General features: G+C 51.7%; 1 protein-coding gene across 3 annotated transcripts; it reads left to right on the top strand.

Annotated features, from left to right (window-relative positions):
* The first annotated feature begins 277 nt into the window (after window positions 1-277).
* On the top strand, window positions 278-11,167 carry TMEM54 (transmembrane protein 54). 3 transcript variants are annotated; one of them, XR_014176208.1, is made up of 7 exons: window positions 278-587; window positions 5,248-5,441; window positions 6,069-6,128; window positions 8,215-8,403; window positions 8,687-8,821; window positions 9,618-10,019; window positions 10,141-11,167. XR_014176208.1 is itself a non-coding variant. In XM_081962825.1 (6 exons), the coding sequence occupies exons 2-6, from the start codon at window positions 5,250-5,252 to the stop codon at window positions 10,231-10,233; spliced, it is 669 nt and encodes a 222-aa protein (XP_081818951.1). In that variant the 5' UTR covers window positions 286-693; window positions 5,248-5,249; the 3' UTR covers window positions 10,234-11,167. The 3 variants fall into 3 exon arrangements, 1 of the variants encoding a protein (XP_081818951.1); XR_014176209.1 differs by having other exon boundaries at window positions 279-693; XM_081962825.1 differs by lacking the exon at window positions 9,618-10,019 and having other exon boundaries at window positions 286-693.
* Window positions 11,168-12,090: the final 923 nt, after the last annotated feature.

Genomic DNA, 12,090 nt, shown 5'->3' with positions numbered 1-12,090 from the left:
TGGATTTCCCCAGCCTTTGGCTCCTTAGACGAAATGGCACCAAGCGTGGCTAACTTCTGAAAGCTGTGGGTGGGGAGGCCTTGAAAGACTGGATGGGAGACCACCAGGTCAGCCCAGGACCAGGAGCCAGACTCCAGAAAGATGCCCCACAGGCCCAAAAGCTGCAGAGGAGGATCAGCCAAAAGGAAAGGGGACTTTTTCACGCCTCCTATCTGACTCTCCCGGGGTTCCTCCTCCTCCTTCCGCCTTCCTCGGCCCGGCAACTTTGTCGCGGCCCTTCAGGTCCCAGGATCCCCCGGAGAGCGAGGGTGGCGTTTGCCTAGCGCAGGGTTGCCCCGGCTGAGGCTGGCTGGCTTCCCGCGGCCCCCTTGGCCGAAAGCAGCCGGAGGGCGGACTCGGCAAAGCGAGGCTCCGCAACGGCGGCTAAGGGGCTGCTTGGGGGGCCTTCGGCTTCCCCCGCCTGGACCCCAAACCCGCCCCCGGCCCGGCCTCCTCTGTTTCCCCGCGGTCGCCTGGCCCGGGGCGCGCCCAGCACGGCGGCGGCGGCGGCGGCAGGAGGGAGCGGCTGGGCCGGGTGGGGCCGGCAGGTGAGTCACGTCTGCCGCTCGCGGAGGCCGAAGGTGGAGCCGCGCCTTTTGTTCGGGGCCCGCCGGCCAAAGAGGAAGGGGCGAAGGGCCGGAGCGGGAGGAGCAGGTACCCGAGCGCCACGGAGCCGGGACAGGTGGCCGGGAGAGGCGCGCCGTTCTCGGGGCTCCTGCAGCGGCCACGGCGCGGCCAGGCGGGGGCTGAGCGGCGCCCGTCCCAGCGGGGGTGGCCCGACTTCCGCACGGCCCCCGGGGGTCGCCTGGGCGAGGGGAGTCCCGCGGCGCCCGCTCCCTCCGGCCGAGGGGAGGCGGGGGGTGGGCGGCCGCCGTTGGGGGCCCGATCGGCCTTCCAGAGGCCTTTTCCGCGGGGCCGCCCGGCCCCTGCCCGGCCCCGGGGCTCTTGGGGAAAAGCGGGCGCTGGGCGTGCTTGGCATTCCGGCGGGGGAGGAAAGGGACTGGAAATTGGGCAGACCCCTCTTCCCCCCCCCCCCCCGCTGGCTGCCTCGCAAGCGGGCTTTGGGGGCCACTCAGGCTCCGAGTTGGGGGGGGGCTCCTTCCAGGCTCAGCTCCGGGGTTCGGAAGTCCGGGGTGCTGAAATTAGAAATCAGATTTAGGTTTATTGATGCAACGAAAAGCACATGGCCGTGCATAGCATCTCTGTCTTTTAGCACATTAGGACGAGTTTGAATGAGTATTTCCAGCATACATTTCGCTGGTCTTACATTTGTAATTGGGAGATCATGCAGAGCAGGGGGACAAATGTAAGCGTTGCAATATGAAAAGTTCTTATGCGTTAAACCCCAGGAGAGTGTTGGGAGAAAGTGGTTAGTTAATGAAAATGTTTGCTCTGTCAAAACAAAATTATCTTTATTTACTATTTTGGTTAACACCAAAAAATGCAAACAGCCTTTTCCAAATATGGTTATTTTTGTTATAGTTATCTTTTTTAACACTTACTGGGAGCAATTCTGCTACAAACAACCTTTCTGTACATTCCTGTAAAAGGAATTTACAGACAGGTCTATGCTTGATTTATTTAGTATAATTCTTTTCAATCCAATAATGAAAATGGATAGGGGCCAGACTGCAAAACCGTTCATGTAAATGACTCTCTGAAGAAATATTCCTATATTTCTGAAATATGAAATATTCGGTTCCATATTGAACTGAATATGGAAAAGTCATGCGCATCATCTAAAAATGATCTAGACAAACTTTCCATAACTAGAAAATTTTAAAGGCTCTCTCTTTCTCTGTCTCTGTCTCTCTCTGTCTCTCTCTCTCTCTCTCTGTCTCTCTCTCTCTCTCACACACACACACACCTATTTGTCCCGGAGAAATTTAAAGTCAGGTGAACAAAAGAGATGGGAATTCAGCTGCCCAACCAGATTTTGGAGAAGCAGAGTCCCTGCATCATGGCCCAAGAGGGCCAGTTGTATTCCAAACAGCCTCTCTTTCTCCCCCCCCCCCACCTTGTAGCTTGTGTAGATTTATGGGCTCTTCTGGCCTCATTCATTCTGCTGTTTAAGCAATGGCTAATCTTTAAAGGAAGGCCCTGGTTCTTTCCCAAAGGAAACACTACCTTATCCACTTCCTTATGGCCCCTGGCTCAACCTGTGGGAGATACGTTGGCTGGGGGAGCAACTGCCCATCCCTGCTGAGCCCATGGCACCACTTCCCCAGTATTGTCATGGAAGAGATGCTGCAGGGTATATGACCCAGGCACAGCCAGGACCACAGACCCCTCCCCTCGCCAAGTTCTGTGTTCCTTCTGAAGAAGGAAGAAGATGGGGCATCTTCCTTCTCCTGAACAACAGCCAAGTGAAAACTCACAGAAGTTAATTAAAAGCTGTAAGATAAAGAGATAGGTAGGTTCATGGGAAGGGACTCAAGAGTAGGGTTGATCTGGTGTAGGAGTGGGAGAACCGGTTGCCTTCCGGTGTTCTAAACTTCATCTCTCTCTATATCTCCCGGTTGGCCAACTGACCAGGGTGATGGGAACTGCAGTTCAGCTGCATCTACAGGGTCAGACCTTATCTACCTGAGCCACGGCTGTCCAAAAGCTTTTGCCCACCTTCTTGGTCCTGGCTGGGCTTGCAGCTGTTTTTCCATCAGGATGCTTGAATCAGCTTAGATCCCAAGTTTCTAGTGTCAGTCCCACTAGGCCAGTGCTTCTCAATTATTTTCTGTCATGCCCCCCCCAGGAAGAAGAAAACATTTCGCGCCCCCCCCCCCCGCGTGACTGTAAATAGTATCATTTGTCTATAAAATTGTTATAAGTACACCTCTGCATAACATAGCACACCGGTCTTTCCTCGTCTCCCACCATAGTCACATGCTTTCTTTCCTCTTTCCCTCTTACTTGTCTATCCTTCCTTCCACCCTCCCTTCCTCCCTCCCTCCTTCCCTGCCTCCCTTCCAGTTCCCTCCTTCCTCTTTCCTCCTGCCTGCCTGCCTTCTTTCCCTCCTGCTTATCTATGCTTCCTTCCTTCCTTGCACCTCCCTCCCTTCTGCCTGCCTGCCTTCTTTCCTCTTTCCCTATCCTCCTATCCTTCCTTTCTCCCTCCCTCCTTCCCTGCCTCCCTTCCAGTTCCCTCCTTCCTCTTTCCTCCTGCCTGCCTGCCTTCTTTCCCTCCTGCTTATCTATGCTTCCTTCCTTCCTTGCACCTCCCTCCCTTCTGCCTGCCTGCCTTCTTTCCTCTTTCCCTATCCTCCTATCCTTCCTTTCTCCCTCCCTCCTTCCCTGCCTCCCTTCCAGTTCCCTCCTTCCTCTTTCCTCCTGCCTGCCTGCCTTCTTTCCCTCCTGCTTATCTATGCTTCCTTCCTTCCTTGCACCTCCCTCCCTTCTGCCTGCCTGCCTTCTTTCCTCCTTCCCTATCCTCCTATCCTTCCTTTCTCCCTCCCTCCTTCCCTGCCTCCCTTCCAGTTCCCTCCTTCCTCTTTCCTCCTGCCTGCCTGCCTTCTTTCCCTCCTGCTTATCTATGCTTCCTTCCTTCCTTGCACCTCCCTCCCTTCTGCCTGCCTGCCTTCTTTCCTCTTTCCCTATCCTCCTATCCTTCCTTTCTCCCTCCCTCCTTCCCTGCCTCCCTTCCAGTTTCATTCTTCCCTCCTTCCTTCTGCCTCCTTCCTGCCTGCTTGCCTTCTTTCCTCTTTCCCTCCTGCGTGTCTGCTTTTCTTTCCTTCCTTCCACCTCCCTTCTGCCCTTCTTCCCTCCCTCCCTGCCAGCAGCTCCTCCAGCATCCCAGCTGGAAGCAGCAGCACAACAGTCGCCGTTACCAGGGGCGAAGGGGTGGCGGTGGCAAGATCGGGCGACCGCCGCCCCTTTGTCCCTTCCCCAACAGCGGCTGTTGCGCTTCCGCTTCCAGATGGAATGCTGGCAGTGGAGCTGCTGGCGGGGAGGCGAGCTACGCGGTGGCGAAGACTGGCGGTCCCATGCTTCCCTCCCTCCCACCCCCGCCCGAGCAGGCTTCTTGCACAGCTCCAGCCCGCGGCTCCAATGAAAATCCAGTCCGAAGTGCTGCCACTTCCAGGCGGGATATATTATGCCTCGCCCACGCCTTCGCCGCCGTTGCACCCAGATGGAAAGGGAGCCTTCGCGCCCCCCTTTACAGAGCCTCGCGCCCCCCCAGGGGGGGCGCGCCCCACTATTTGAGAACCGCTGCACTAGGCAGACCAGGCCAGAAACTCTTCTCCACAGGAAAGCCAGATCAAGATCATGTAAATCATAACAGAATTTTGCAAGTCTGACTGGGGTTCTCCTCCCCTCCTGCTTGCACCCAGTAAATCAGGAAGGCATTTACCTTTTGACTATTATCTTGCTTCCCAGGACTTCTTTAATTCTTTATTGTTTCTTAGCCGAGATAATGCTTCTGGCATATTTCTGTCAGGGAACAGCTCCTTTTCTCTGCACATCTAGCAGCATCAGAGCATTTACCATAGCTTGCTTTTTAAAGCTTACCCTAAATTGCATTTACAGACCTTTTTTTGTTTTAATCAGTCTAAAATATTTGATGTTCCCTGAAATTTGGCCAAATCATTTGTAACTAAGCTGAGAAGAGCAGTCCTAGTATAAATTGTTAGGGGGAAAACATCTGGACAGATTCCATTATACGACGTCCCCGCTATTAATGTTTTCGGCAGCTTTACTGACCTATCGGAAGCCCCCTCACGTATCCCAGATTGCCTTAATTCACAGAGGAGCCTTTGGGGAGGGATTTTGACAAGTAAGTCCAAGTAAACTATGTTCCTCGGATGATCTCTGTTGGTAGCTCCCTCCTCACTTTGTTCTCCGAGATCTGTGAGATGTGACTTTCCTCCAACATATTTTCACCATGTTTCCAACCCTTAGGATGATCATCTGAAAGTGAAATCCTCCTTGTAGCTGAGGTTGCTTCAGAAAAGAGTTAGGGAGAGAGGGAGGGGGGGAGGGAAGGAAGGAAGGAGTCAGCAAAGCTTAGAGAGTTGCGTGATGAGGAGCACCAGGGGGAGATGCTTCCCAGAGGGATAAGGTTGGCCCCTGCATTAGGAACAGAGATGCCTCTTGCACTTGACTCAGCAGGCCTGCTCTTGCTATGTAAAACTTCACATTGTGCAGTGTGTCTAGTTCTCTCCTCCTTTCTTGTGGTGAAAACTGTGTGCTGGAACAAATGTGTTTCTTTCTCAGATATGATTGACACCAGCAGCTCCCAGAAACTCTTGATGAAAACAGGACTCATACTGATTGTCATTGGTCACCTGAACTTCATTTCGGGAGCCCTGGTCAATGGGACGGTCTTGCGCCACATTGCCAACCCCCAAGATACCATTTCGTTGCAGTATGCCATTTCTAACATCATTTTGGCCATCTCGGCCATGTTGGTAGGTAGCTTGGTTTATACGATACGGAGGGATTGGTGGAAGGACCAACCGGTCCATCTCCCCGTTCTGCTGTCTTGCAGAATCAGGCTTGGCCCGCAGGGTGTACCAGAGGCAAGCTCATTCTTCCCCCTAGATGATGCAGGGTCCCCTGGATAAGTTAGCTCCCAATCAAAAATGTCAGATGCAAATAATTATCACTTCAACTGCCATACTTTACTACTTTAAAGTCAGAAACAGAGCAAAAATCAGTTACTGGTTCTGATGGGCACCCACAAAATAAGTGCCGTCTGATCTTCTTCCTCTCTTAATGAGAATGTTGGGAATTGTGCCAAATGTGGTACTAATGTGTTGTGACTGAAGTTGGAATGATTCTGCAGTAGCAAAAGGCAAGCGTGATTCCAAAGCTATTCCCTTGCCAGAGATTTCAAATTCCTTCGAATAATAGAACAATCACTTTAGATCTTGGAATCATCAAAACTAATTCCTGCAAAGTCATCAGCTGTTCTCAATTTGCTAGAATTCTATCTTGAAGACAACATCTGGAGGGGGGAATTGCATCACCGTACTGTAATCTGCTGTTGCTGCTGGTCTTTGCGTGGGGGTAATTTCCTGGTTTTCCCTTTACAGACAATAACCTGTGGAATAGCAGCCGTTGTGCTTTCCAGATACATGTCCCAAAAACCACTGGTAAGCAACCTTGTCCCTGTGGCAGTTTGGAGCAGAAATCCCTGCAGTCAGAAAATGAGCTAGATTCCTGGATAAGAACTCCGTAATAGGCTAGACCCCCAACGGTTTGCAGACGCTCTTGCTAACTCTGTTAGGAAAGAATGGATTAACCTTGAGCCTCATTTTTTTCTCCTTACCACACCTTCACCACACCCACAATCTTCTTATCTTCAGGGTCATCAGGCTCTTCGCTCCCTGTTCCACCCAAGAGCAGGCAATAACTCCATAAAATGATGCTTTAAGTAAACAGCTTTCCCAGCTATGGAGGGTATTTTTGTAGTTCCCTTATACATTTTTTATTGGGAAGGAACTATAAGTGGGCCTTTGCATGTAGCTCTGCTTGGTTTATGTACTATATTTTGAAATGCCCAGTAAGGAGAGTTTTTTAGGCAGACTACAAAACTGTTTAATATAAATGCCTCTACAAATAGAATAAGAAAAACAATGAATTAAAATATAGGGAAGTCATATGGAAGATGTGCAATTATCTAACATCTATCTATGCAAATTATTTCCCTAAAATGCAAATTCTAAATGCTGCTGTAGTGGAAAATTTTGCACAGAATTGTGTCACTTATGTAACAATGCACTAATTAAACTATCCAAAATGCAGATCAATATCCAGGAAGCATAAAAATCATCCTGAAAGGCTTCCTTCCATTCTGCAATAGTTTCCTTAAGAAACATTCAGTTTGCCATTATCCACGCTGGAAGAGCTTGTGCCATTTCTGGCAGGATGATTGATTGATTGATTGATTGATTGATTACATTTATTATAGCTGCCTGCTCCAAAACTTTAGTTTGCTGGGGAAGATTTTCTTCATTCTGTGAACATGAAGCCCTTTAGATCAAGGTTTCTTAGCCAACATGGGGGACAGCTCAAAATTGGTAAGATTGGGGAAAAAACTTGCTTTAAATGGCTTGGACACCAGTTCCCAGGTCTCCTTCCTTCCATTTGTGTTGGACTCCATTTCCTAGAATTTACAGTCCGAGGACTGTTGGAATCGAAACCCAAGACATTTGGGAGGTATCACATGTAACATCCTTTGAAATTCTCAAATGGCATTCATAATATTGCTTGCTTCTAGTTCAGCTGGGTTCACACATGAGGTGGACTTGACTTCTCTTCCCCAAACTTCAAGTGACTTCTGAATTATTCTGAGTTCGACCTCTGTCTATAGAAAGCCGTTTTGCCAGTTTCACCTAGGTCTCTATCACTCTATGTTCACTTCACAAACTGAACCCAAAATAAAGAAGCCATATTTTAACATAGCAGGGGTGGGTTCCTATTGGCTGCACAACTGGTTTGCTTCAGGCGCGTGCGCAGTTTAGCCAAAAGGGAACTTCCACATTGCAAACAAAGAAAGGAGCAAGGGAAACAGCTGAGCAATTCAATCTGCCACCACTGATCAGCTGGACTTCAGAAGCAGAAATGAAGGTCAGTTTAACTCAGGGGCAGGTGGGTGGGCGGGTGGGCGGGCCCACTTTTATGGAAACAGAGAACCGGTTCGCTCTCGGCTTGCAGTCAGCACTAACGGTTTGGCCAAACCAGTCCGAACCGGTAGGAACCCACCACTGTAACATCGTATGTTGTGTATTGTATGAATTTGGAAAGTTGCATTAATTTTGTGAAGTGGCTAAGCTAATTGTTTTAACACTGAAGCAGAAAGGATTAAGGTTTTGTGTAATGAGTGAACCCATCCATTGTATTTTGTAAGCTCTGGCCTGTGGCTTATCGTCTTTTCTGAATCCTCCTGCTCCCTATATCTTTTGTGGCAGCCCCTGCCCTCTGGAAGGTTGGGAGGTTAGGTGCCCCGTGAGATTGGTATTGTGGAGTGTTTATGCGTTTGTCCTCAGCAACTGTTGGTTATTCTGTTGATAAATTTTTCCTGTTGTTTCCTGGTGACTTCCCAGAGTTCTATCTGGGAGACGGAGGAGCTTATCAAACCAATGTAAGAATAAAATAAATAAATGTAACGGTCAGTGTGTGGTCTTGCTAGCCAAAGGAGGATTCGCACCAGAGCTCCCGAGTTCTCTCTCTTTGCAGGCATGGGCTGTTTTCTCCCTCTGCATCAGCAGCAGCCTCCTCTCGCTCTTCTGCCTGGTGGGGCTGGCGGTGGCCATTGGCCTAACCTTTGCCAACAAGGGCCATGCCTTTCTGTCCCTCTGCACCTTTGCTGACATGGAGATCATTCAGATCACCCACGAGTGCCCCTTCGACCCCACGGGGATCTATGTAAGTCTGCCAAAAGGGACCCAGAGCTCCTGCTGCCAGAAGGCGGCTGTGGTGGGGAAGGGGTTTCTCTAGAACCGGGGGCTTCATCTCCCTGAAGTGGCTCCCAGGGGAAAAGGCTCAGCAATACTTTGGGGGTGTCATTTCTGCACTGCAATTGGGTTGCTCAGCCCCCTGGACAGGATGGCTCATCCTTGGTGGCTGGAAGTTGGCCTGGGTGGGTGGCTCCATCAGTTGAGCTGAAAGTGGGTGGACGTATTTCTGACCTTCCCTTCCCTCTCCTCAGAGTTCTGCCCTGGTCCTCTGGGGGATCTCCTTTCTCTTGGACTCCGTGGAGATCATCTTCAGCATCCGCTGCTTTCTTATCACTCTTACGATCCTGAACTTGAAGCTTTGTCGCAGGGGGAAGCGCAAGAAGAAGGTAAATCTCCCCCCCCCGCGCCCCGGTCCCTGCAGAGTTGGAGGAGGACAGTTGGGGAAAAAGAAGAGAGGGCTTCCTAGGGCCCACCGGATCCAGCCCAGGTCCTTCTCCGTGCTTTGGAGAAAGGCCTATTACACGCTTCCACTCCCTTCTTCCCCTTCGCAATACGCAGCCAAATTGCCGCATTCGGTTTGTGGCCAAAGACTGGGGGCTTCTTCATGTTGAGACCCAGAGCACTTCCCCAGAAGGCCTCATGCTGGGTTTCTGCAGGATCTGATTATGCATCTATCAGGCATTCTGGTTTAGATCTGAGCCTTTGAGGCTTTTGAAGCAGGCTTTAGTAGTCAGGCCAGATTTAAATAATTGGTTGTTTGCCCCCTACTCATCAATTTGCATCTCATTAAATCTGGCCTTACCAAAAATACCTGTTGACAACAGGCCAGGGGCTCCACTGCTGCTGACTTGACTCAGGCAGGGAGGTCAGCAGAGGAAGGGCAGGGACCGGGGTCAGCCTCGCGGTCCTTCATGGTTAGGAGGGAAAGCAAAGATTTCCCTAAAAATACGCATCGGCTGAAACACCAAGACGCAAATGAGGAGAGGCTGGCTTGACACCAATGGGGGGAGGGGTACAGGTCGTCCTTTACTTACGACCACAATTGGCATCAGAGTTTCTGTGGCTAAGCAAGGTGGATGTTGGGTGGGTCAGGCTGGATTGTGCAATCTTTCTGCTACAGTTGTTAAGTGAATCGCATTGTCTTTAAGTGAGTCCATCCTCCCCATTGGCTTTGCTTGTCAGAAGCCGATCGGGAAGGCCGCAAATGGGGACCACGTGACCCCGGGAAGCTTCTGCCATTGGAAATGCAGGCCAGTTGCCAAACAGCCGAATTCTGACTGCAAGACTGTATGGGTGCTGCAATAGTTGTTGAGTTGCAAGAGCTGGTTGTAAGTCACTTTTCTCGGTGGTGTTGTAACTTCAGTCGCTTAGTGAATGATTGTAAATCGGGGAGTGCTTGTGTGTCAACATTTGCAAGGGGGGGGGGGCTGGACCCTCTTGTCATTTCAGTGCAAGGCAGGGTGTCAGTTGCAGCAGTGTGGCTGCCTCTTGCAGACTTTGATTCTGGATGCCGTTCATGTGCCCTGCGAGAGTCGTTAATGGGTAGGAGAGGCACAGCTGCAGGTCATCTCCAAGTCCTACCTAGTACGTTGGCCGGAGCCAATCCCCAGAGCCACCCTAGATGCTTGTGTCCTGCAGTGGGGTGGGGGGAAGGGGGGAAAGGGTTGGCCTCCCTTTTGACTGATGGCACTGCCTTGCTTTAAAGATCTCGCTGGCGTTCGTCACCGCCCAGAGCAGAGACTCCCGCGAGGGACAGGATCTGCTGAGGATGGAGCGCTTGGGCGTTGTGCAGCTGTAGAGGCCAAGCGTGTCGCTCAGAGGAGCCTGGCAGGCGAAACCCTCACGGACTCTTCTGTGGCACCTTCCCGACCGTCCCTGGTCAGTGTCACCATCTGACTTCCCTGACCGCTGGGAGGGCTGGAGCCTGCCGAGAGAAATGGCTGAGGTCTGCTGCCGCGGCTTCTTCCAAGCAATGGACCCTCTTGTGTTTATGCATTTCTCCCGCTCGTCCTCTGGACGAGGTTTCTAGCTCTGACTTCTCAAACGAGGCCGTGAGCTCTTCCTCTTGTATTCTGATGCACACATGCGCCTACCCTCATGTGTGGCTCTCCTAGGATGGGCAGGCTGCAGGTTGCAACATTACTGGAACATCTGGACGGAACCCGGTGTTCTCTTCAGGGGGGGCCAATGATGCTCTGGGTCGTTCTCAGGAGCAAAGTCACCCAGAGTGACGGGAGCCTGGTGGCCAGAGAAGAGGCTCCAGAGAGGACGGACCTCTCTGACATGTTGCTTTCACTAAGTTTGTATTTTGCTATCACAGCTTAAATAGGGACTGAAAACCTCTAGTCGTTTCCATTGAAAACCATGGGAAACAGCCTTTAGATTATTGGTTTGTTGACAAAACTGCAAATCCTCCCTCGCTTTGCTTATATCTGTAAATATGCAAATCTACTGAAATAATGGATTGGGGGGGGGGGGCAATGGATCAACCAGCTGCAAAGGAGGCAGATTGGGGAGGTCTCAGCTGGCGTCCTGGGGAAGAGAGATGCCAGGCCAGTTTGAGCCCCAGAGGCTCCCTGGGGGGAGGGGGGAATGTTGGTCCAGCAATATACTCTCAGCCAACCTACCTCACAGGGTTGTTGTGGGGAATGCCAGGAGGATGGAGTACTATTTTCTGCCTTAAACCCTTGGGCCAAAGATGGAATAAAGATCTAACCAATGAATTGAAAGAACTGGCAGAGACCCGGGACTTCCTTTCCTGCTGGCTTCTGAGTTCCTTCTCAGCTTCCCACCCTCTGCAGCTTGCAGGCCGTTCCCTCATTTGAGCTTCTGGGGGTTCGTTCACAGGGAACAAGGCCGTCCATGTACGCTGCTGCTTGAAGAGCCGGGAGCCCAAATGCAGAGCCGCCTCTGGGACTGCAGCGCTAGAATTCCAGCATCCTGGAAAAGCTTCCATAGGCGCCTTTCTCTCATCAAGGGCTCCCGTTTGACCCAGAGGGGCCTCATCATCTCTAGAAGGCTTCATAATTTGCTCTGATGCTTCTCTCCAAACTCTGGTCCTCCCTATTACAGATCCTGTCCTCTCGGCCATCGCCTGACGCTGGTAGTCCAAAAATCAGGGAGGGTGGGTGGGTAATGTATGGTTGTGGGGGGCCCTTGCGAGCAAGAAAGCTGGCTGGCACCCAGAGAGCAGGGCTTCTGCCCAATTCTGCCAGATGGGAGGCCTGGGCTTTGGTGCCCTGCCTGCCCCCCTTGGCTTCAGGAAATGGGGAGGAGCTCAGTGGCTGAAAGGGGAGGGAGGGCAGGGGCCTTTGACTGGATGGCTGTGGCCGCCATCTGGGCTTTCTGACATCCCTGCCTGATGGACAGCCTCTGCAGGAAGGCCGGAGTCTGAGTGGGGGCCCACGGCTCCCCCAGTCCCGGTCCTGGATGTTCCTCTGGGAAGTGTTACCCTCAGCAGGGAGGCTGCAGCCAGGAGACGATGCAGCTGGAGAGCTCTGGCTAGGCTAAAACCCTGCACGAAGGTGTACATCCACTCCAGGAAGCTCACACTTGCACCCCCGGCCACCTTCCCTAAGAAGCAGGGGGGAGGCAGGCAAAACCATTTAACCACCATGGGGTGGGGGGCACAAGTTACCACCCAGCAACATCATGG

Source organism: Natrix helvetica (genome assembly GCF_964273705.1).
Source record: "Natrix helvetica genome assembly, chromosome: 9".
In the NCBI taxonomy this organism is placed as follows: domain Eukaryota; kingdom Metazoa; phylum Chordata; class Lepidosauria; order Squamata; family Natricidae; genus Natrix; species Natrix helvetica.
The sequence above is the reverse complement of the archived record's forward strand: the minus strand, read 5'-3'. Positions and strand labels throughout refer to the sequence as shown.